A 25,430-nucleotide genomic window follows, 5' to 3' on the forward strand; every position below is an offset into this window, starting at 1 on the left:
GTACAAGAGATACAAAAGTCAAGTGAAAAACGCCGCACACACTGAAAACATAAAGATACCTTATAAAAGCGTCATAAAAACCCATTTTAACTCTTAAATCAACTAAAAGGTTTTCTGTTGTTGCAGCTTCCAGGGGAAAAAAAGTTCATTAAAGCATTTATTTTCATCGATGGTCAAATTATAGGTCACCACTCAGCAGCCATCTTGGAAATGCGCCCAGGCCTCAATTACACAATGCTTATGTCTAAATGAATGAAGAGAGATTTTCAATCTACTTCACAGTCAAATGTGAGACAAAAAGAAAGAAAAGGTCAACTATTCTTCTTTCCCTAAAGCTCCTCTATACATGTACGGCCTGATTACGACGAAATAAACAGTGATTATCTTTGACCAAAGTTTCTATATCTGAATATGTCAAAAATACACTTTCTGTATGTGTTTCAAAGTACAGGCACTCCAGCATTTTGGTTCCCTTGTGAAATATTTAAAACCAATGCATGTTTAATACAGTAGAGACCTAGAATTTAATAAATGCAGAGGCAAAGTATATCACTTTTGTCATTTTTGAAAAGACCAGGATAATAATGAAAATCCATTTTCTCTTTATTACGATATAAAACTGCACAATCGTACATTTTAACTTATTTAAGAATAACAGTGGCTGCTCAGTTTACCTACTGTATGTTATGCATATGACATGTGAGGATTAAATGCTTCTTTCGCTCTAAGTAATCCTTACACAGTGTTTTTGATAATGATAGGCAAAAAAAATTCTGGGTGAAATTGATTCGTCTGCTATCAGAGACACAAAAGGACAACAGTAATTACCTGTTCTCCTCATCCTTGATGGGCATGGGATCGTCTGCAAAACCGTAAGATGCGCAGAGATCTAAACTGGCGAGGGCCTCCTGTCGGTAAGTCAGACAGAAAACAAATAAATTGCGCATAAAAAAATAAAAATAAAAATAAAAAAACCCTCTTGATAGCGGCACTTAATTTACAGTAGTCTGTCAGCATATTTTTTGTGAGAGATGGCAATCACTGTCACTGAAGAGATGCCCCGTTTCTGTGTGCACGTCACTAATGTGTGTGCATCATAAAAGGGAACATGTTTAATTACTTGTTTGTGAGTGTATATGGGTAAAGCAGGGTGAGGCTGTCTTGGCAGCAAACTAAACATGAGTAATTTTACATCTCTCTCTCTCTCTCTCTCTCCCTCTCTCCCTCTCCCTCTCTCCCTCCCCCCTTTCTTCCCAGCCAGGCTTATCCATGCCAGACAATCTGCTCTGACAAAGTACAAGTTGACTTTAAACAGCCTATAGGATTATAAATGACAAGGCAGAAGCAAACAACACTGCTACCCCACATATGCTTTATGACGAGCCAGTGTCACTGTCACAGCAGCCCTGCAGAATAAAACAGCCTGGTTATTGTATGAAACTTATTGTGTAAGGTTTTACAGTAAAGGAGAATTTGACCAGTTTAAGTGAGGGCCAATGCCATGTTTTTCCTCTAGTGAACATCCACTATAGTTTGTATCAAATATCACTAATGACTATGTATATAATATCATTTTGTGAAAGGACAAAAAAAAAAAAAGCTTTAACACAGTGTGGTGTTGTTGTTCAAAAAATATGAGGTCTAACATTACTTACAAAGTTTCTCTTCAGGTCTTTGTTTGTGTAATCTAATCCTGAAAGACAAAAAAATAAAAAAAATTATTACAATCTAATCAAAGCAGGGTTATTTCATTAATTCAAGCCCAGGTCAGACTAAACAATCTTTATTAACAGTCTGTTACTATGGTCACTCTGTCCTATTAGGTGATCACAGTGACCTGACACACAGGAAGGACAGAATCCACGGCGGTACCCGAGCTGACAAGTCATCGTGGCTGAGACGGATAACTGGACCGTAGGGGAAAGTACACTTTAAACAAACAATGGAATCTATGGCGCTTTTCCTTTATGCAGTTCTAGCCTGGTTCGTCTCGGCTCGACTCAAAAATCCAACGTGCCAGACTTTCTGCATCTGCATCTCGTACGTCTCTCAGATGAGGCCATAATAGTTCTAAAAATGTGTGGTCTGACCTCGGCATTAAGCTCACAGGCTCAGTGATGAGTGATTGCCACGGAGCTGATGAACGATATCATCTGAAGATTTTTTCCTATCCATGTACCATTGTCTACAGTCACTGTTGTAGAGGATAAACTGTTATGGGGAGTCATTAGTCGACGAGAGCTGCTTCAACAGAACAGTTTTCTCTGAGGTTAACAAGCACTGAAGTCCACAACCCATGTGATGGCAGATAAATCATGCTCAGAAATGTGTGGGAGTGTGTCATTCAGAATGGTAAGTCTGATTGTGGTTGTATCCAGAAGAAAAAAAAATCAATGAATGCCCCCCGCACAAGTTTATGTGCCAAAAAGGTGCTAAAAGATCATGTGCGGATCATTTTCTCATTTCTAATGGTTTGATGCCATAAAAGCATTCAGACATGCCTAAGTACTTCTCACTGTTTCCTTTTCTTACCATGGCAAAGGTAGCACTGCTGTTTCATGTCATTTGAACTTTGAGTGTAGGAGACAGGTCATTACGTTTTTGACTTGTGAGTGCCATGCTAATAGGTGTAATTGGTTTGCCAAAAAAGTAAAGGAGTGAGGTTTTCAAGTCAAGTTTTTGTCAAGATAAAGCCTTTGCCGTTTGAGTTATTAACACATGACTGATGGCAAAGTGAACAGACTCAAGAATCATGTCAAGTCCCCAAATTTTAATTTCACTTATTCTGCCACTTTTTCCATTTCCACTTCTCACCCCCTTGCATCTTTTTTTTATCCACTCTTTCATTTGCCCCCTCACTCTCCTCCCACTGCCCTCACCCCAACCACCACTGCCACCTCCTCCTCCTCCATCTCTGCCTGCTACACCAGCGAGAGACAAATAAATGAGGGCCCCAGGAGGGCAGGGCCCGCTCTACCACACATCACTCTATCCCTCTCTTTCAATCACACAAACACACACACACACACACCGGGACCCGCAAGCTTTTGTTCTATGCAGGCAGTGCCTCCACGTTGTCATGGTAACCTGAAGTCGGTTTCACTTTTAAGGCCTGATTGTGTTTAGCCAAGGCAGGATGGAGCCCTGAGTGAGTGCAGCCTAATTGGAGACTGCGTTGCCACGCTGTGCCATGCCATGCCAGGTCAACCTGCTACATCCTCTACGTAACCACTGATGCTTTACTATCTCCTCGGACACCACTTTGGACACATGTGTCCGTCACCCACAGACACTTTCTCGTTTACTCTTACTTTTGCTTGTTGTGTATTTCACAGAAAATTCACAGATAATTAATCTGTACTTTCAATCACTTTCATCTTCATCGTTGCCTCTTACATGTACAGAAGCAGTTTTCCTTCATATGTCCATGATAACCCTCCAGTATTATGTAAGTTAAATGATTTGCAAGAGAGAATGACCCTTCTACACCTCTGGGCTGTCAGTTTACAGCCTTACAAATTAATCTGGAGTGTCATGCTACTGAGAGAATGACTGCAACAAATGCCTACACTGCAAAGACACCGAAAATAAAAAAGGAGTCTAAAGAACGTTGGACAACAAACTCAACAAAATGTGCATCAATATCAGCAGAGTTTCAGAAACTGACTCAAGGCAAGTCCTCTGTAATGCATGGAGTGAGTGTGTCTGTCCATGGTGCTCTTGTGGAAGAAGCCCAGGACAGAAATCTTCATAAACTGTGTATGAAACTCAACAAACAACATGTTACTACAAGCTTTCAGCCCTTCCTGCTGCAATTGTTGCCATTGTGAGCTACAAATGACCTTGGGGCCACAGAGCATCTAGTCTGCCCCATAGGGAGCCAGTCAAGTGAAAAACTTTTGGGGAAAACTATTCACCAGAAGGGTGGGCAACATGAGCTTAAAATTACATCACAAAACTCCATATTGCAATGCCATTTCACAGAAGTGCCTGTGTTGACATGGAATATAATGCAAAATGTATCTATTGCTTACAAAATAAAAATAAAAAAAATAAATAAAGCCACATCAAATGGACTGGAGGGCTGCATGTGGCACACGGGCCGCGAGTTTGAGACCTCTGCTCTAGACAAAATGGTGAGGAAAAATACATTTGATAAACCTCACGGGCTGAGATACAGTTCAGTAAAGGCTACAATGTACAAGTCCAAGAAATCAAGTGGGTACCTGCAGTTAATCTGGAAGCAAAACATGACTTTGTTCCTTCGGCCCTTTATCAAGCCCTTCACCTGGGTCCTTGTTTTCCAAGTCCATTGGTTAGATGGCCAAGGCTCTTTCAAAAACTTAAGAGAAAATATATTCACTGCTGCCAAACTATTAGAAAAAGCCTGGATCATTAAAGCCTTCAACAGCACCTCTACTCTTCCACTTTGTTTTGAAGTATACTTCAAATAAATAGCTGCAAAATAGTATATTCTATTGTGGTATAGAAGAAAAAGGTAAAAAAAAAACACTGTAGCACCACTTGATACTGAGATTTATTGCATCAACAATCACAAAGTTGTGTTTTGTTGTTGTTGTTGTTGTTTTTTATTGATTTTTAATATCTCATGGGAACAAAAGGAAAAGATCAGTGGCCAACTCCCCTCACACACTGAACAGAAGACCATGCAAGGTTTTGTGATTTCTACGTGTATCACACACAGTGTCATCATATGGAAATGAATGTGTCATTTCATTTCTCAAATATGTTTTACATATGGTTTATTCTTACAGCTCGAACTTTATCAGCGGTGAAATCAGGAGAGCCGCCTACATCTTCTGCTACAGCACGACTTTTCCTCTCATGTCCAAATCTCAGACTCTTTAAGCTTCCATCAGTGATGTTATTTGAAAAGAATTGCTTGTCTGCGGGAGGTAATGGAGCCTGCGTTATTAAGAGTTCATCTTTGTATCAACTCAATTATAATAAAGACATCTCAGTGAGCATTCACACATGCTCTTGTTTCTTTAATGTAAGTGTGGGAGCCCCTGACAGTGCACGTGTAACATCAGCCTTTAAATCCAATATTGATTAATCTTATGATATAAATATTGATTTCAAAAAAAGAAATAAGCGAATAGGGAGGAGGGGAGGAGGAGAACAGGCGAGTGATGCAGAGGCTGAGACTGATATCACTTCTCGTGATTGTGTTGACCTGAGGAAAATTCATCAGACCTTAATTGGTTCAGACATGTGTTTAGGTAAAATCCATTTCATAATAAAAAAGAAAAACATTATTTAAATGAAGCTGTTGGTCCTATTATTGGTTTACCTTGGCATTAAAATGCCCTTTATACAAAATATACACTGAGGTCCTGACTGCCAGAACAAAACCATGTGTTTAAATGTCCAGTCTATTGAATTTAGGTGAAATAATTGTCTATTGCCATGATACTTAAATCCACAAACATCTTTTTAGTTTAGGCTATATCGGTTCTCTAACACACTTGGAAGGGTGGTGAGAGGATATTCAGCTGCAACATGCAATTTCACCAATAAATTGCTAAATGTTACACTGCACCTTTAGACTCAGATCTTGTGCATGTTTCCCTGAAGCGTAGAGAGAGAGAGAGAGCGAGCGCAGGGCTCAATACTGACATGTGCACAGCATGCGCACATGAATGCACAAAGCTGCTGTGTCATCGGGGTCAATTGGGGCATCAAAATACTGCACCCTTGAGTACTTACAAAAATACATTCAGGCAGGTGCATTCACTCGGGTAGCACCATACTGCCATAAATACAGCCATAAACACACTCCAACACAGTCCAAGGTCTTCTGAGTGTGAAAGTAAAAAGCCACGTCCCACAGTTAGATGGAACACTGTAGGTGGTGGAGCCAATGCAAAACCCTCCATGAATACAAATGGCTTGAACCTGGCTGACCCAGTCTAGATTGTGATTGTATGTGTGTGCGCGCGCGTGTGTTCGTATGAGAGTGTACGCTTGTTCGCTGCTCTGCATGTGTGTCAGCATTCAGCGACAGCAGCTGCACTCTATCTCCTTGCTCCCGCAGCGCTCACGCCAGTCCTCAGGGTCAAGCGCACACACAAATCAGACACAGAGATGTGTCGGAGGCCATTTTGAGCTGACGGCGAGCCGTGCCTGAGCTGCCTCTGAGAAAATGAACCGACATTACTTCAGAGGAGGCCCGCGCTACACCTGGAGCCCCCACAGCTGGCTTTCGCTGCTTAGATCTCCTCTGCAGGAGTTACTGTACCAAAAAAAAAAAAAAACAGCAAAAGTCAACAGGGTCTGGAAGATGTAGCAGGAGCGAAGCTCATGGGAGCACAAAGAATATGATGTAATTCCTGTAATGAAGCTGCACATGGCTGATAATTTGTGTTTGCAAGTGTCAAAAAGAAAAAGGAAGGTGTCTATGTGTGTGTGTGTGTGACAGAGAAATGAAGAGAGACAGTGGTGTCTCACCACCCACCGAGGGTGAGACTTCCTGGTCCTCCACCTACGTCTCATTAATCAGCTCAGTATTTAAGGAGGGCTGAAGTGGACACTTGCCCGTAATTAGCTGGCTTTGTCAAGGATGTGTGTGTGTGAGTGTGTTGGTGCAGGAATCTAGAAGGGAAAGATCATGGGAAATGACAGATGAGTGATGGAGGGTGGAAAGTTCGATAGAGGGATGGAGAGGGAAGGGAGCGTGGCTGATGGAAAGCCTGGCACGGGAAGGAAGAGAGAACAGGATGAAGATGAAGATTAGACAAGATGGAAGGAGGAAGGCAAAAAAAAAAAGAGAAAGACTTTTAAGGGCAAGAAAAACTACCGTAGTATTTTTCTGTAAGTACAACTCCCACAGCGGCTTAAATGCATGATGCGTCACCCAATCACAGGTCATGCCGCCGTTCTATTTCTGGTATTTACTCATTTATTTTTGCTCGTCCGTGCGCGACTTCCTTTCGGTGCTGCAGCCGTGTGTTTGCAGCGTTTGGAGTAGGAAGAGAAATAAGGACAATAAAGGTGGACAAGAGACTGAAGGGAAACGACGGTGAGACAGAGCGACACGAGGGGATAAGAGGATGGAGAAAGGGTTGTTTTCTAAAGTGGGACATTAGTATTCATGCAACACGCATTCACCCCTCCTCACTACACCCTGCTGCCCTGTCTGCCCCGCCACCAGCTCCCCTCCTGTGACAGGCCCTCGGCCGAAGCTGGAGGTGGCAAAGGAAGTTTATGTGTGCATGGTCGGAAAAGTCCATAAAGAACTGAAAAGCTTTCTTCAACGGAAAATCGCAAATTTAGGGAAAATCTTTTTTTATTGTGAGCTTTTCGGCTGCTCCATCGCTGGTGTTACTTCTCAATGTTTATTATCCAAAGAATGATCTTGCAAACGTTTTCTTGTCAGTCAGTGGGTTTGTATGATTTAAAATATCTTGATATTTAAAACTGGTGAAAATCTCGAGCAGCTTCACACGCCTACATGAGCACGAGATCATGGAAGTGAAGCAGCGCGAGCCCCGACGCTGATCTGGCACCATTCATCATAGGCATTGGTAAAAAGATTCGAGCTCAAGTTTGTCCTCTTGTTAGTTCATATTTAAAAAGGAAAGATGAAGGTTATGCAGTGAAACAATACACGTTTTTAAGTATCTAACGTGTAAGAGGTGCTCAATGCCAACCACTTGGAGTGGGTTTAGAGCTCTTGAGGCACATTCACAATAGACATTAAATAAATAAAATAAAAACATTTATTCAATTGAATTGTTTGTTGTTGTTTTCTTTAAACAAATACTGCAGATAAACACTTCTGTTATGCGGAAATAAATTAAATCTAACCTATTAATATTAACAGAGCAATGTCTCACTTAACACGACAACGTTGGTCACTGATTTTTTTTTATATTGTGAAATATTATGGAACTAATAAGGTACATAAAGCTTTGGCAACAGTGACACTGTTGTTATTGTTGAATAAAACCAGAGTTGTTTCATAAACTCTGACAAAACAATAATAAACGAACAAATGAAAACTAATTTATTTCGTCTTCTTTTTTTTTGTATAAAAGTACCACAGATAAATGTGCTGAAACCTATTATTCATTTTGAAGCTCGAAAAGTCGAAGCTTTGGCACCAACACAGAAGTTAATGGCACGACTCCAGTGATGTACAGTTGGCATTATTCAGCATGTCTAATAAGTTGTTTATTTTTCAAAGAACGAGGAACCCTCAGGGAAATAGGAGGTGATTTTTCTCCCAGGATTTGACATATCCACTGGTAATCCCATTCATCTCCATCAGCAGCATTCGACACACATCATCGCGGTGTACATTTCTCCATCTATTAAATTCCTCATGGCTCCCTGCTGCAGTGTCTGCATACATCTGCCTGCTAAACTACTTCTCAACTCCTCCTCTGGACTCCTCCGCTGCTTTGTTCTCATTTGACTAATTATATTCACGGGGAACGGTGTTGACAAATTCATTTTGAAACCCATTAGTCCCGTGGCGTTGTTTAAACAATGTGCACGTTAATGTCCATTGCTTTAATACCCCTGATTCACATTCTAATAGCCTTCTGATAAATCAGGTTATCTGCGACACCTTCTACACGCCGTGAAGAGCGGAAATTAGAGAATTATTAACTATCCGTGGTGTTCTGCTGTGCTCGGCTGTGTAAGGAAGAGGAGGAGAGGAGATGACAGAGCAGAGGAGGGGAGAGAGAGAGAGAGAGAGAGAGAGAGAGAAATTAGAGGTGATGTTAAAAAGAGACCAGGAAGAAAAACAAAAGCGATAACAGGAAACTTGAAGAACAGCAGGATGTGTATGTGATAGTAAATCTAGACAAACATTAAAGAAGAGGGACTGACGGTGTGATGTAGAAGAACATATAAGAGGGAGAAGAAGCAGAATATCAATATTAGGAACACTTTAAATCTATCTGTCTGCGGTAAGCCCTCACTTGCTTTAAAAATAGATACTAGATGGCATTTTCAAAAGCTGAACAAACTGGATGGTTAACTTTGAAAATTGACTCCAGCCTCTCAGAGTCATACATGTGTTGTGCTGTTCTTCTCTAGTTCCAGTAATGATATCTTTGATTTTTCATTTGAGGGCTCAAATGTCAGCAGCAGCTTCACGATATGTTTACGATGAATAGTCAATAAATCATTTATAGACAAAAACATTTCCAGTCACTTATTTCTGTTCAAACTTTAGTGTTAGTTTTTCCAATTGTTTATATGGAGAAATGACTTGAAATAAAATTAGGTGACTGGATTAACAACAGGACGAGGGATAGAATGACAGAGACTGAAAGACAATTGTCTCTACAATTCACATTCACATTAGCACATAAAGAAAACACATACTATAATTAGACTAAAAACAAAAAGCAGTTTTAAGATTTACACAAATTAGATTGCTTGTTGTAGTTGATCCATGAGTTACGAGAGGTGGAATGCGATAAAGTAATCATGGACAAGTGCGATTACCAAGAAATCCACTGTAATGCCTGACAATATTGCCTCTTCCACAGTCTGAGTCGCATTGGTCTTTTAAATGAAAGGCCCTGCACTGTTTTCCTGGAGCCTTTGGCATTGACACGGACAGCCAACAACACAGAAGTGTCAATACAGTACAATCCAAGAGTTCATAAATAAACTGAACACACAAGTCATGCACAGAAGCACACAAAACATAATAAAAGTGCAGGCATTGTTGCGTCTTCACTCATATTCCCTAGTCTGTCCCTCCTAATCAAGGTTTCTCAAACATTTCCACTTCATCTCCTCTCTCAATCTCCTCTCCATCTCCAAGTGAATCCTGACTGCTTCTCTCGCTCTTCCTGTTGTCCCTCCTCCTCCTCCTCCTCCTCCTCCTCCTTCCTCGCCCTCTCAACACCCACTGAACAGAGAGAGTTTGTTGGTGTCAGTAACCCTGCCTGGCGGAGGGTGTGAATTAGACACATAGGCCTGATTAGCTGCTTGTTTACCAGCCAGCACCACCGTGATCACAACCACAGGGCTTCTTCTCATCATACATGGCCAAACACACACACACACACACACACACAAAACCAGTCTTGACCACGTCTGTGTGTGTGTGTGTGTGTGTGTGTGTGTGTGTGTGTGTGTGTGTGTGTGTGTGTGTCACTATGCCCCCGTTGAGTCTCCCACTATGGCAAAGGGCTCTTAATTAGGAGAAGTATGTGTGTGTGTGTGTTCTGGGGGTGGAGCAGCTGGCAGGAGGTGCTCAGTCCAGAGAACATCTTCGGGAGGCGCAAACACACGCTAACTTACTCGCACACACACGTGCACAAACACACAGGTTTGCACAGCTATTCTTCTTAGGACACTGCACTGACTTGCATTCATGTGGACAGCCTAAAACAACGGCACTGCCAATAACCTTCACCATAACCGAACCGTAACCTTAACCTAATCACAATTCAAATCTTAGGTTCTGCCCCATTTGGATCAGGTTTTGGTCTCCATGCGGAGTCAGACACTGTCACTCAGACACCTCCATTCATGTGGACGGACTAAACCTAAGCCTAAGGTCAGTGTTTAAGGCCTAAAGAGGTAACATATAGACGTCCACATAGGCCTACACACATGGCTTAATAACACACATAAATATACTCTGCCACTAGACAACTCACGCTCATGAGAACAAAGATATACACACATACACAGACGCATTGAACACGTACCACTGGGACTGTCACCATAGCAACCCAGGACTGGTCATGTCACCCTGATTTACTGAGATGGGTGACAGCGAGAGAGAGAAAGTGAGAGATAGGCAGGCGATAAAAAGAGCAAAAGACAAAGACTGAGAGTGAGGGGCATTAAATATCCTCCACAATGCTCGGCTTCAGTCTTGTTCTGAAACAAAGGGGTAAAGAGAGAGGGAGAGAGAGACAGACACAGAGAGAGAGAGAGAGAGAGAGAGGGAGAATCCAAAGATATCTCAACCACCAAGCAGCTCTGGATGTGAGGAGGTCAGGAGCTCAGAGGACTTCAGACGCACCACAGGGCCCTCAGAAGTCAGTCCCCTTTTTCAGTAAGTCAAAAAGAACAGTATAAAACACACACATGCGCGCGCACGCACACACACACACACATACATACACACAATGTCATGATGTTGATAGAAAGTGGAAGGAAAGATAGGGAAGAGGAGAAGGATTTCGTCCTTGCTCTGGGGCAAAGGCTACAGCTGATGGTAAAGGATTAAAGGATAGAGTTTTCTCTGTTTCCCGCTGTTATGTGTGTCAGTCCATGCGAGGACTTTAACATTTAACATCAAGCGCTTCCCTTTGCTTTTCATCCCTCGTGACATGATATGACTTGTGTTTTAGTAATAATAAACAATCGCCACTGGAGATATTAGATAAGGCTTTAATGGAGTGTGATTACATCTGTGAGTTTGTGTGCACGTTCTAATTTAAAAAAAAACAGTACAAGAAAGAGATTGTTGTTGTTGTTTTTTTTTACATTGGGCCAGGTTGGCAAAGTTGTGCATCACTAAAATGTGACAATCGAAACCGACATAAAAATAAATCTAGAGGGCTGACTATGATTTGCATTATTGTTGCTTCTGTCTATTTGATGTGTTTTAATGTTCCTAATATCCTGCACTGTATCCCAAACTGCCTCTGGGAGAACATTAAAGATTTTCTCAGATGTAAATCAAAGTCTAAATCATGACATACATGAGCCATTTGATGGATATGCCACTCCACTTCCACTCCAGTGAAGAGACTAAATGTTGCCACAGACGATAACACCCGATCTGCAGTGATACGGTGACTGTAACCTTCCCTCATATTGTTATTTGAATCAAAAATAAATAAATGCCACATTTTCATCACCTAGACTCTGTTTTCCATCTCAGGTTTGAATGGAACTCTTGTAATTACATAATCTCGTTGCGCCCACTTCCTCTGCAGTGGCGGAGAATAAGGACGTGACTCAAGTGAGATTCAGTCCCCAGCTGCTTTGTTTCAAACATTTCTGTTAAAGATTGAATCAACAGATATACGAGAGATTTCAGAAGCGTGGTGAAGCTGGTAAACCTCGTTTGTTCACCCCTGAGTCACTCGTGCGTGAATTGTGATGTCATGGTCGTGGCGGAAACATAACCAGTCGAAAAAACGACAACTCCAGAGCTCTCTGTGATGATGTTTGGTGTTACATTTTGCATTTTTGACTTTGGTCTGAGAGAATTCAGTTGATGAGGAGCAATGAGAATGGGGAATAATTCATTTTTATTTGTTGAAATCTTCCTTTACATCGAGTTAGTTAGTGACAGATATATCAGCTAAACAATCCGTTCAGACTAAATGAAAATGAGTGGTTGTATGAGGACAGAATTATTTATTAATGGCTGAGCATTTCAACAAATAATAATAATAAAAAAACTTGAATAAACCAATTACGGTCTATATCAAAGCTGCGGTCACCTTCTCCTTCACCACATCCTGTTTAAAGCTACTGATGCACAGAAAAAAACAGGGGTGAATTGCACTTAAAAGCTTTTCTTTCCCGTGGACAAATAATTGTTAACATGAGCAAACACTATGCGTTTCCCCTGAAAAATGACCTGAGAAGCAGACCACCAATCATCGAGCACATGGCCTCATTTATTTGCAATAATTGCATGAGAATATCACAATTGCTGTAATGATGTTTAAACATAGGACACGCAGAGCACCTCTAAGTCATTCTCCGTTTGTGTTTTGCAATAACGTTCCATCATTGGCGTTACATAACAGAGGGGCGATCTTATTAGAGGCTAAAGCTGATTGGCCAGGGTAAAAAGCTTTAGTGTACAAAAGAATGGAACTTTAATAGACGTTCTGGTGGCTAGCTGGGGATTTTGGGGTTGAAAGTGTCTTAAAGAAGAAATGAAATGTTGTTGTGAAGTCTCTGGCTACTGAAAGAAAAAGGTCAGCGGCACCAATATGAGCCTCAAGTCTCTAATTGTTTGTACACAAGCTGGGAAATGGTCCATAAATGCGTGACAGCTAATAGTCAGTGGAGCTGGTGTATTTATGTCTGACTCGGTATGTGGCGATGCATGTGCATCTGTGCCATGTCAATATAATATACTGTACATGTGATTATGTGCATTATGTAATGCATGCATGTATATATGTTTATATATATATATACATACATACATACATACATATATATTGTAGTGTGACATGAGATTTACGCATATTCATTATTCAATATTTTGTGCTCCTCTGGGTCTTCTATACACTATTGATCTGCAGCCAGAGTCCAGAGTATATGTGCTTGATCCCTGACCCCAATAAAAGCATAATATGCCTCCATAAAAAACAATGTGTCCCCAGTCTGCACTAACTGGGTGAGCGACTATTGAACTGGAGCAGGACACTGTGACAGTTGAGAAAAATATGACAGAGAGTAACCATTTAGTGCATGTGAGGTTTTTTTCGAGGCCCTTCGAGAGCATTCATGTGTTAACTTGTCTTTTTAAGACCGTGGACAAGTGTATCTTGAACTCAAGAACGACACATTGTGAAAACATGTGACAACAAAACACAGATGATTTGTGCATTTACTCAGTGGAGACCCAAAGCCCCCTTTACACAGCATGAATGTGATTTCTCTGATCGGGTAAGCGATCGGATAGCTCTTCACCATATGCAATTCTGCATGGCATCAATAAGCATCTCCTGCGTCCATATCAAGATCCGATTGATATCTGATCACGGTCACCTCCCCCCTCTTCTTCTGTAAAGATTTCCAACAGCAGACTCCAACGTCACATCGTATATGCTTCCATATCAACAACAACATCGTTAGCCGCATGTGAAGTCGCAATAATGCATGGACTTGGATTTGCTTTTCAAATCTGTCTTCGACAAGAGGAAACCGATGAAAGCACAGGAGACTGTGCAGTTTTGTTGCTGTGCTCGGAGACACCAGCGTATTTCTACTCATGTAGTTGTTGTGGGTGGAGCTGAAATGCATCGGAGACTCGTTGCATTTACACTTCTGTTCAATGCGGTCACAATGCCTCTCTGACCACCTCCCGAAGTGGTTTGGCAGATCAGATTACAATCCGTCCTCAGGTGTATTTACACCTGTACTTACATGTGGTCAGACAAAATCCGATTGCAATCTGATCACAAAAAAATTATTTTAATGCTAGGTGTAAAGGGGCAACAGTGGTGTTAAGATCCTGAAAGTAAAGGTCATATCCATTTTCTGTAATCTAGTCTGAGGAGCAGGCATTGATGTTCATGACATGGCCTTGGGTTTATTGAGTTTATTTTAATCTAGTTTAGTTTACTTAAGTTACAGCAAGTTAAGTTTAGTGTATTAGGATCCACATTAGCCATGACACTACCCCGAGGTTGACACAATGCTGGTCAAAAACAAGTGTAACTGCATCAAAACTTTTACTTTAGAAGTACAAACTCTTGTACTGATTTGCACTTTTGCTTCCAAACTAAAACACATGTTTTCCCTATCTCAGACTGCCTTTTTCTCTGGGTAATTCTGTTTCCTGCCGTAGTCCAACAATATGAAGATTGAGGTTTAGGTCAGTCAGAGAATCTAAATGAACCATATTTGACCACATGCCAAACATATGGACTCTCAGAATTTCTCAGAATTGATGACCACGGTATACGCTAATGAGATTTCATCTGCTTTGAGGAACATGCTTCACTACCAAGTTGCCTGATGATGTACAGGTATTATAAAGACAGTTGATTATCTTTTTTTTTTTCCAAAACAAAAACCACAGCTGCTGAAAATGAGCCTGACAAGAAGTTTGAGCAATTGTGCTGAGAAAGCTGAAGTGACCCATATATTGACGAGCTCTACTTGAACAGAAAATGGTGAAAATGTGTGGGATTTCCAGGAGAATAAAATCTACAGGGAGAGACAGATAAAGTGACACATGATGGCCAACACAGCTGAAGCACTGATTAGAATTTGTGAAGACTCACTAGAGTAGAAAATCTGTTTTGTTAACTTAACTTATCCAGCACAGATGGAGAGGAAATAAACACCTTATGATTAATTTAAGGGGTTTTTACATAGACGATCATAATAAACACACAGTCACAGTGTGTGTGTGTGTGTATTGCATGTTTGTGTGTGTGTGAGTAATACATGCTCTGTTTCCAGCCAAATTCGGCATTAATGATGGACCCAGATCATTTATAGCTTGCGAGATCAAACAGTCCGGCTACTAAATAATGTAGTGTACAGGGCCAGTGACAGTCCCATTTGGAGCAGAGTGAGAAGTTGGGAGCTTAATGTATGGCAGGTACTGGAAGTATGTCAGCCACTGTTGTTCAATACTCTGGAGATACAGTATGTATAGTATTTATGTGTATATGTGGGTGTGTGCCTGTGTGTTTGTGACTTGGTGGCAATGCATGTCAATTATCAATAATGTACGGCTTTTGGTTTACCCTCTTCAAAGCTAGTGACGCGCTGCTGTTCCACATAATTAACTCTCTCGCTCACACAAACACACAAATTGTTGCACAGCATTCTTACTGAGCACACTACTAGAGATAATGTATTCTCGAGCCCCTTACCCAAACTGACCATCATAACGACAAGCCTAACCCTAACCCTTAAATTAAACCTAAAATAAATCAATTTTTTCAGCCTTACCCTGAAAAAGACCCCTAAAGTTGAGTCCCCTGTTCACAGTGTTGTCATGAATAATTCCAGACAGTGTATCACCACCAATGATGCATTTGCGTTAAAGGAGCTGTGTATAAGAAATGTATTAAGTCATATAACAACTATGCTATGCAATCTGTAAATCCCTGCAGGTCCAGGGCCCTCCTGGTCTCTGGGTCTTAAAAGTTCACCCCAACATTGAGAGGTCTGGAACAAACCTTTAGAACATACTGGCACCTCTCTTCAGCCACATACAACCAAACACTCCCTTTCAATCACTAAACAGTTTGAGTGCTTGTGGTCTGAATAATACGGTTACTATGGTTTACTTGTGTTTCATAAAGGTTTGCTTAAAAAAATAAAAAATAAAAAACTTCCCAACTGATTTGAGAAGATATTCTGACTTCTTAGAAAATGAACAGTCTCAGAAAGTATAGGGACTGACCGATATGTTATGGACTCATTTACATTTTTAAAGTGTGAGGCATCATACACAAAACTGTAAAGAAAAGAAATAAAGTATATCATTGCAATCGTTTTCCAGGAAAAATAAATAAATAAATAAATAAATAAATAAGGCAAGAGATGCAATGATGCCCATCAGAATAATGATTCTTCGGTGTGTCTCAATAAATTGTCCTCTTACGCTTTTACTGAAACAAATTTAAATCATCATCAGAATGGCAGGGTGGCAACGATCTATTTTCTGACAACTGTGTTCTATTGAGATTGTGCCTCAACGAAGAGATGTGCAAAGCACACATGAGGAAATAGACTAGCACACACACACACACACACGCACACACACACGAGAAGTGAGTGGTGTTGATGCCAGCTTGGAGTGATGGTAATATCAGAGACTGGAGGAGCTGCTAATGAACAGTTCAAATGGGAAGAAAGACTCAAGCTCAATCCATTAATTGCCTTAAAAGCTTTTTTATACAGTTTACCCTGTCAACAGAGCTGGGTGTATGTGTGTGTGTATGTATTAAAACAGATAGTTCAGAGAAAACATACTGTATAAAAGCACATAAACGCACAATGGTTACACACCCACACAGGCCCAACCAGACACAGACGGCTTACTTCGCCGAAGCCCGTACAGCATTTAAAAGCTACGTCAGACATTTAAAACATTCTAAAAGAGCCATAAATACTGACACAAACACACAGACTGTCGTGATTACTCATTCCAATACAAATGCATTCAAAAATCTCTTACACACACACACACACACACACACACACACACTACTAACTGAACATAGAGCATAGTGCAGTGCAGCAGGGCACTGTAGCCCTGTCCAGCCCTCATTAAAGTAAAAAGCCTGCTGAGTGTTTTAAGCAGTATTCAGGCGACGGCGGAGTCATAAATACAGGCAACTCTTCTCTCTGCTCTCCAGCACAACTCCCTGGCCTATTGTTCATAACACAGCTCAAGGACCAGAGCGACATCGACTGTACAGCACTGTACTGACTCAGTTTTTTCTCTGCATCAAAGGCTTCAATAAAACCAAGCTGTCAAAAGCAGAATATTTCTACAGACAAACAGTGCTGAAAAAAAAATAAAAAAATAGGAAAAGAGTTCAACAAAGGATTGGTACTCATGGTATGATGTACAATTTCTACACTACTCTGTATTAACCTGACAGCAAATATGCCACCTAAAGCTCAGCATGACACGGTCACAGTCAAACCTCTACTAAAATAATGTGATACATTTGACTAATTGTCACTGTTATACCATTATGTAATTAAAGCATTGTTAAATGTATGCAATTCAACTAGAATGACATATGACATATAGTATAATTATTTCTCAATAATCTTTATTGGAACACATGTAAGCAGTTTTAAAATAACAAATATTTCAGAAAAAAAACTGCTTTCACAGGTTTAAAGTGTCAAGTATTTAGCGTGACTTATCTTTACGCTTGAACAATAGCACGACCTCGGCTTTCTTCCTGGAATTGAGTCCCGATTAATGTTCACATCAACAAATATCTGCTGTGAAAAAGGTCTTTTACACCAGGTTCATTCAAGACATGCTTGAGCATTACATACAAATTGTATGAGTTAAACTCAATGACAGATCTATAGAAGACCAACCTTCAGTCACATCATTCCAATCCAAATGCCAATGATCACAGAGTTAGACAGACATAAACACAACAAAGCTGTTGGTGCCCTGAGACTTTTGCACTGTACAGTACTTTTCAGTACTCCATGTTTTTCTAAAAGTTTGAGATTCTCCGTCTTCCTCAGGGTGATGAAACTTTTAATTTAACAAATCAAGGCGCTCAAGTAAGTAAACCAGTACCAACCAGTTTTCACTCGCCTGGCGTCACTACTTCATGTCTCCTCGCAGCAGCATCCATGTTCAACACATAGACTTTATACACTTTGTTCTCCATGTTGTGAATATATAGCGAAATCCTGCACTTTTCACTTTTCATATCGTGATGTATAGCTATACGATTGTCTTGCAATAGCACAGAATCTTGGTATCGTGATGTTATTGGTATCATGGACCATGTATCGCGTATCGTATCGTGAGGTAACCTGTGATACCCACCCCTAGAACACATACTGCTCCAAAATAGTAACACTTCAGCGTATCGACACATGGAAACAAACCCATCCCTGTTTACATAAACACACTAAATCCTCTTCGTACAATTCATTACTGAGATGTAATCTAAGGCTACGGATTTACAATGTGGAAAACATGAGTAACCAGCTTCAAGCTGTTATGTATCTACAGCACTTGTATGTTGGACGCAAACTAAAGATTATTCGACAGAAGCTGCTGACAAGGGATATCATGCATGCAGCAGTGGTAATGGTGCAACTGAGGGGTCGAGGGGTGGTGGTTGGATGCGTCACCCAATTCTACTGACAGGAAACCCCCCCCCCGATAAAACAACCAAACCAATTGCTTTCACATGCCGTTGCTTTGCAGATACCCGAGACATGTCCCACATCAGGAGTCATGTCAAGCATACCAAACATCGACGCATGAGAAGGGGCTATATGGAGCAGGTCATGTAAAAAGTGGGTGTGTGTGGGTGTGGGGGTGGGGGGGCAAGGGCAGGGCTGTCATTCGTATCCAGAGGTCAGAGGGGCCCGAGGTCAATTTATCACAGTCGATAGATGGATGGACAGAAAGATGAATAGGTACGTAGATAGCCCCAAAGGGCTGATGATGAAGGGCTGACGGTGACAAACAGAGCTCAGGAGAGGGAAGAGAGGGGGCAATGGGGCATGACATGAGGGGATCAAGTGTGTTGGCGTAGGGAGAGGGTTGCATATGTGAGCTTTAATGATTTCAGGTTTAAAACTGTGGGGCGTAACTTTTTAATGTAAGCAAATGTCTCAATATAGCAATATAGCATATGATGTTTAGATCTTGTGTCACTCAGCGAGATTCCCACATTGCACATAGGAAGCAATTTGTTTTATGCCAAGACAGACATGGCTGCAAACAAGTGTGTAACTGAAAACACAAAGATGTGTTACCTCTTTAGCACCTTTTCAGTATTTACTGCAGCGTCCCACAGAGAAAAGATGTGCAAACCCATCTGTGTGTGTTTGTATGTGTCCTGTCCAGTGGAGGAGTGTGTCTCTCCTGTACACGGAGGCCTCTAGTCCACAGACTGGTCCCTGGAGTCTGACATCTGTCAATACAGACAGCATGGAGAGAGGCAGCGCTGGCCCTGGGTCAACACCAAAGCCAATACACGAAAACAGGCGGCACACAAATGTGCATACACAAGCACATCGACCATCACACACACACACACACACACACACACACACACACACACACACACACACACACACACACACACACACACACACACAGCCGGCGAGCCAATAACTGCAGCCCATTATTAACCTGGCTAGGTCTAAGTTCTGACACGAGCCACAATTAACCCCTGAATCCTCAGCGGGCTGCTGGATGTTCATCCAGAGCGGCTAACGAGGCTAAATGTGAGAGCAGTGGCTTCAGTAATGAGACAGGATAACTGTGCTGTGTTCCTGCCTGAGTGGGTCAGCTCTCACTGGCCCTCAGGATAACGGATTCACGTAAGGCTTGTTCTGCCTTATATTACCTAGATTAGTTCCTGGAACGGTTGACTGTCAATGGACCAATAGATTAAACTTCCTCTTATCGCTGTCTCACAAACACAAAACTTAGAAGTTGGAGAAGGAAGATGAAGTCCACTCTGTGCCTGAAACAAAGTGCAGCAGCTTAGGAAAAAAATGCTTTTTTTGTCAAAGTGTGTAAAAGTGGTCCAGTGTTCTGCAAAAAGTCCTACTACTCTGTTCAATTTTCACAACTAATCCATCTTTTTACTGAAAAACAGTTTACTCTTTGAACGTACGCCCTCAAAAAAAACAAACATTTCATCCACATTTATAACATGAATGTAATATTAAACAAACCCTTGATTGCATTAAAAGTAGTTTGTTTTTTGTCTTTTCTTTCTGTCAGGTCTGTGAAGCAGGGGACAGACTACATTGATTTTCCTTCCCTTAAAATGCACGTTTAAGGGATATGAAGTGAGGTAATAATGACAGTACAATCATTGTATTATGTTATGTGTTAACATAACTATATAAGATGGCTGTAAAGGCGGGACAGATTTCTTGGGACACTCACATCACATTGGAGTCTTCACATATAGAGCAACATGTAACCAGTTAACATCAGAAGTTAAGCTCTTAATTTCCTAACATCCTGTGGCATCTGTCACATTATCATGAACAGTAGGTGCCTTTGGAAAACTACAACACCCAACAGCTGTGGTAATTCTTGGGTCAGTCAAATGTGTTTTTCCAGGCAGTAAAAGAAAAAAAGAGGAGTTGGTTTAATTAAATCTCCAAAAACAGGGAAGTGGAGGTGGCAGTGGGAAGTGTTAATGGAATACTAACATCACCATATCCTAATCTAACCAACACCGTTTTAGTAAAGAACTCATCCAATGAGAATCAGTTTCTTTCAAAAAAACTCAAACTCAAAGTTTCTTTAAACTCAAATGTATATACTTAAGGACTCAGAGAAATGAACTGTGACATTGTTTCTGCATGGTCAGAAAATAATAACGACACGTGAAGCAATTTAGCTTGTTTGCGTCGACTGAGGCCATAAAGGTTCCAGGAGCAGCTTGACAATTTGATTCAGAAATGTGAGTAACACTCAATTCTTTTTTTGCTCAGCCCCAAGCAAAGTTGTTACCATGAGTTCTGGACAAAAAACAAAACAACATGATGCCACTATGTGCTACAGAGAGTCAGCAGCAGTTAAAAACAGGTTTGGAGTCCCAGCTACAACAGAGAGAAAGAAATACACTGCCTTCCTTTTCTCTTTTGGTTCTATTCTTCTCCTCCTCTCACCGTTTATTCTCCACCAAGGCCGTTATCAGACGCAAGTGTGCAGTGAGCAGAAAGGAGAATGCAGAGAAAATAATTACCCTCTGCTTCAACCAGCTGGTTTGTTCATAAACACGCAATTATGATTTCATGGCAGTCCATTATATACCAGCCACTCCAGGGCAGAAAGCTCTGCCAAGGAACGATCAGCGAAAACATCTAAAAACACTCAGCAGCGGCTAATACCTCAGCAACTGAATGCAATTTTCTGATTTGCTTGGCGGTTTCTCAATAAGAAATCAATTAAGGCTTGAGAAATATGAGTAAAAGGTCTGTGAAGCCAGTGTGTCTGACCTGGAAGTGCTCTGTTGGCAAGACTACACTGCACATTCCGAGCACTGGGAGCTGAAAACCACTGTGAACATGTGAGATTTATCACGCTCAGTGTTGATTGTTCATAGGTTGGCAGCAGTGACAGGATCCTGATTGAATGAGATTGAACTTGTGCTTTTCAGTAATTTGTAAAATTATAACGATTCGCTACAGGCCAGTGTTATACACTTCAATAAAGATGAATACAAGTGCAGTAGGGTCTTTTCTTGCAGTTAACAGAAGAAAACTTTATGCACATGAAAAACAAACAAGGTGTGTATTGAATATAATATGCATTTAATGACATAAAACAGTAATGTCCAACAATCGTAGGACACCACCAGCTTTGTTGTTCTGGTGTCAAATTCTGTGATCTTCTGAAATTTGGACTGCAATTAAATGACTGAAAGTTGGTCTTACTGTATATCCAATGCTTTTTATTAAAATAATATGTGTATGCTATGCTCAAGCATGTCTTGAATAAATATCTTGATGTTCTACAAGGTGAGATCATACTGCTCACCTAAAAATTACCATTTATGCTTGTTTTGCCCGTTTTACTTTCCATTGATACCCGTCAAGTCCCGGTTACAATAAACGTTTGGCTGATGGCAGACACTCGTGTATCATGATCCACACACACTATAATTTCAGTTTATCTAGAATAAATTAATTTACTAAAAGTAAAAAAAAAAACATGTGGCCCTAATCGTAGTCTTTCTATAGCAGTAATGGACTAATAACAATTAATAAAATGTATCTTACTTAAATGTTATAGTCTGAATATGAGCCGACACAAGAAAACTGCTTGCAAGCACTATTTGTGTCATTTGTGATTTATAACCGATCAGTTATTATTGGTTCAGCTATTTTACTGAAGGGAAAAACGTCTTCACTGCACTTAAAACAAATTTAGATAACTGCCACATTAACAACTTCACACTTTCCCACTATTAACTCTTCAACTTTTAACACTCCTTGAAAAGTTGGACAAAAAATGAAATAAAACCCATATTCGATATCAGCGTGATGCTTCAGAGATGAAGAGATCTGCCCTTGCTTATCTGCTGAGAGAAGCTCAGGACACAGATGAGAGTAGTGTGGGTGAAACTCAACTATTTGTCTTGTGATCCTCCCTACTGCAGCTTTAAAACACGGAAAGAATGAAAGAAACATCTATTTTGTGCTCCACCAGCTCTGACTGCTGAAATTATATTTAATGATCACTTGTTTTCCAAGAGTGGGCTTGATGACTGGAATTAGAATTTAGTGTATGGTGAGAAAGATTCACACTTGTTCATTTATTCTTACGCTTAATTCTTTACAGCCTATCACACCAATTTAGCCATCGCGGCTCTTGAATTCAAGACAGCTTATTAAAATATTGCACAGCAGCAAATTCAATTACACGTCTGCTTCTCATTCACAAATACAGTTGGTGTTAAACTAAAGTCGCCGTCCACAAGTGGACTTTCCACCTGCTCCCTCCCTTTGCTGAAGACATCATCAACTCAAGATCTACTACGTGACAAACTGTTTGCAGAGTGTAAGAAAACTGAAAGGCCTGTTAAACCTGCTTTGGGTTATTTCTTTTGACACCATAATGCATTTAGGACTTACTGGATGTATTCTTGTTCTCGCTGTTCGCCCTCAGAAACAATCTGCTGACCCTAAACCGTGGGTTCAAAAGTGAAACGGCTCTGCTTAAGTCGAGGCGGAGGGGAAACAAATGGAACAACAGACCTGAGTAAAAGAGAGAAAGATGAATGCTGTTAGCAGCAGGCTGGCAGATGCATGCCAGCAGCCTACAGCAGGAGCAAACACATTGTGTGTCGCTATGGGAGCCACCTCAGTGCATTATGGGAGCTATGTCTCAGTGGGGGGACATGTCACTTCCTGATAGGAGAGACCTCACTGTTAGAGCAAAGTCTCCTGGGATGTAGAGCTTTGAAATACCGATGCATTGTGGGAGCTGAGGTGTATTGTGGGGAACGGTACACCCAGCGGGTGTGTGCTGTCCCGATGATTGCGCGAGATGCAGTGATCCGCACACACACACACAGACACACACACACACAGATCTACGGATACACAGCATCCCAGCAGGAACTCGCCTTTGTTGGTTCAGAATGCACACAAAGAGTTCACTGTGAACAATGCGTCTCACAAACACACATTCTGACAAACACACACTGCACAGATATTACACACACACACACACACACACACACACACACTTGGAGGGAGTAAAGCTCCCCCAGTGCTCCTGCTGCAAACACATGGGAGAGAGGGAGCGAGATGAAAGACTTTCACATTCATAGCAAGCTGCAGCAAAAGATGGATTTCTTAAACTTCATCCGACGACTTCCAGCGTCACTATCAGTACGTGCGGTGTTAACATGTTTTCCCTGAGCTTATCTACACTGCACTAAGAAAGAGATGGACGTGTTGCAGTAGTTGAGCTCTGGCCATCCTTTTGCTCATCCACACTCTGTACCCACACCAGCACAACCCCCGCTCCCTCTGCGATCAATGCTCTCCTCCAACCTGGACTCACATCAAAGTCGCCACTTCCCCTCACCCTCACCCTCCACCACCAGCACCACCCCTCAGCCTTCTGCATGGAAGCTTGGCTGATCCACAGGTAACCTTTTTCCTACTTCAACACTCATCTCTGTATTTCTTTCTCCTTTCCCCTCTTTCCCCCCTCTCCAACTCTCTCTCTCTCTCGCTCTCCCTCCCTCAGAACCGGAGTGCATCAAAGACTGCTGGGCCTCACGCCAGGGGCTCCCTGCTAAGCAACCTACCGCCGACCCCCTGCCAACATCAACCCCCTAGTACCACTACCACACCTCCGCCGCTGCTGCCTCCTCCCCTTCCCCGTCCAAAAAAATCCTGCATGTAACACACACTCTGCTGTATCCACCTCCCACCAGGCCCGTGATCGGCGGGGGTTGCCCCACGCTGGCTGCACATACTGTAAACAACAAGCTGTCAACAGGGCTCAAGTGTGCCAGCCATCTGATGTGACCTATGGAACAGAAATCTGGCTGTGCTGTGCTGCTCCGGTCTCAGTAGGGGTGGACAGGGGTATTGTGTGTGTGTGTGTGTGTGTGTGTGTGTGTGTGTGTGTGTGTGTGTGTGTGTGTGTGTGTGAGTGAGTGCATAAAAGCAAGGATGGGGAAGCTTTGCAAATATTTGCCACTAACAGCAACTGCAGCTATGAATAAACAGCATATTTTGTTTAAAGATATTTGTAAAATGTGCTTTGAGCAAATGCAGATAATCAGTAAATAATCATCATTAATTTTAGGTGAAGCTAGGGCTGGGCAATAATATTCAGTAACTTAACTATACAATATACTGTAACTTTCTTCAGTTGTACATATATATATATATATATATACATATATATACACACATATACATATATACATATATATATATATATATATATATATATATATATATATATATATATATATATATATATATATACATACATGTACATATACATATACATATACATATACATATACATATACATATAATTTATAAGTATGTATTGCCCAAACAGTCTTGGAAGGTATAACACATCTCTTTAAATGCTTTACTCCAGATGTGTGAAATATTTCTGATGAATCGTTATTGTTGTTGTTTTATGCACATACAACTGTTTAAAACCACAATTTACTGTTTTCTTAACTCTTTAACACTCTTCTGGTGTCACGTAGAAAAGTAAGTAACAACACCTCAGCGCTGTGTCCTCGAATGTCATCTCCACAGACAGCATCAACTTAAAATGTAGTGAGTATGGACCACGCCTAGTCCCCAGTGTTGTTGACAGTAAAGACAACATTTTTAGTATACGCTCACCAGTCACTTCTTCGGGTTTTATGTGTGACGAATAAAGTGTCTGCTGTAGCCCATCTGCTCCAAGGTGCAATGAATTGTGCATTCAGAGTTGGTCGCCTGTCTACCTTTGTTGTAACCGGTGGTTA

At 41.2% G+C, this 25,430-nt stretch overlaps 1 protein-coding gene across 1 annotated transcript in view; it reads right to left on the reverse strand.

The window, feature by feature from the left end:
- LOC122774677 (endoprotease bli-like) overlaps nucleotides 1-1,889 on the reverse strand; it is an 84,657-nt gene extending 82,768 nt beyond the window's left edge. The window contains exons 1-3 of the mRNA XM_044034150.1: nucleotides 1,802-1,889; nucleotides 1,656-1,693; nucleotides 829-908 (exon numbers count right to left, since the gene is read on the reverse strand). Coding sequence (XP_043890085.1) covers nucleotides 829-908; nucleotides 1,656-1,693; nucleotides 1,802-1,889 — 206 coding nt within the window. The remainder of the gene's footprint in view (nucleotides 1-828; nucleotides 909-1,655; nucleotides 1,694-1,801) is intronic.
- Nucleotides 1,890-25,430: the final 23,541 nt, after the last annotated feature.

The sequence above is a fragment of the Solea senegalensis genome, linkage group LG9 (assembly GCF_019176455.1).
Source record: "Solea senegalensis isolate Sse05_10M linkage group LG9, IFAPA_SoseM_1, whole genome shotgun sequence".
NCBI lineage: Eukaryota > Metazoa > Chordata > Actinopteri > Pleuronectiformes > Soleidae > Solea > Solea senegalensis.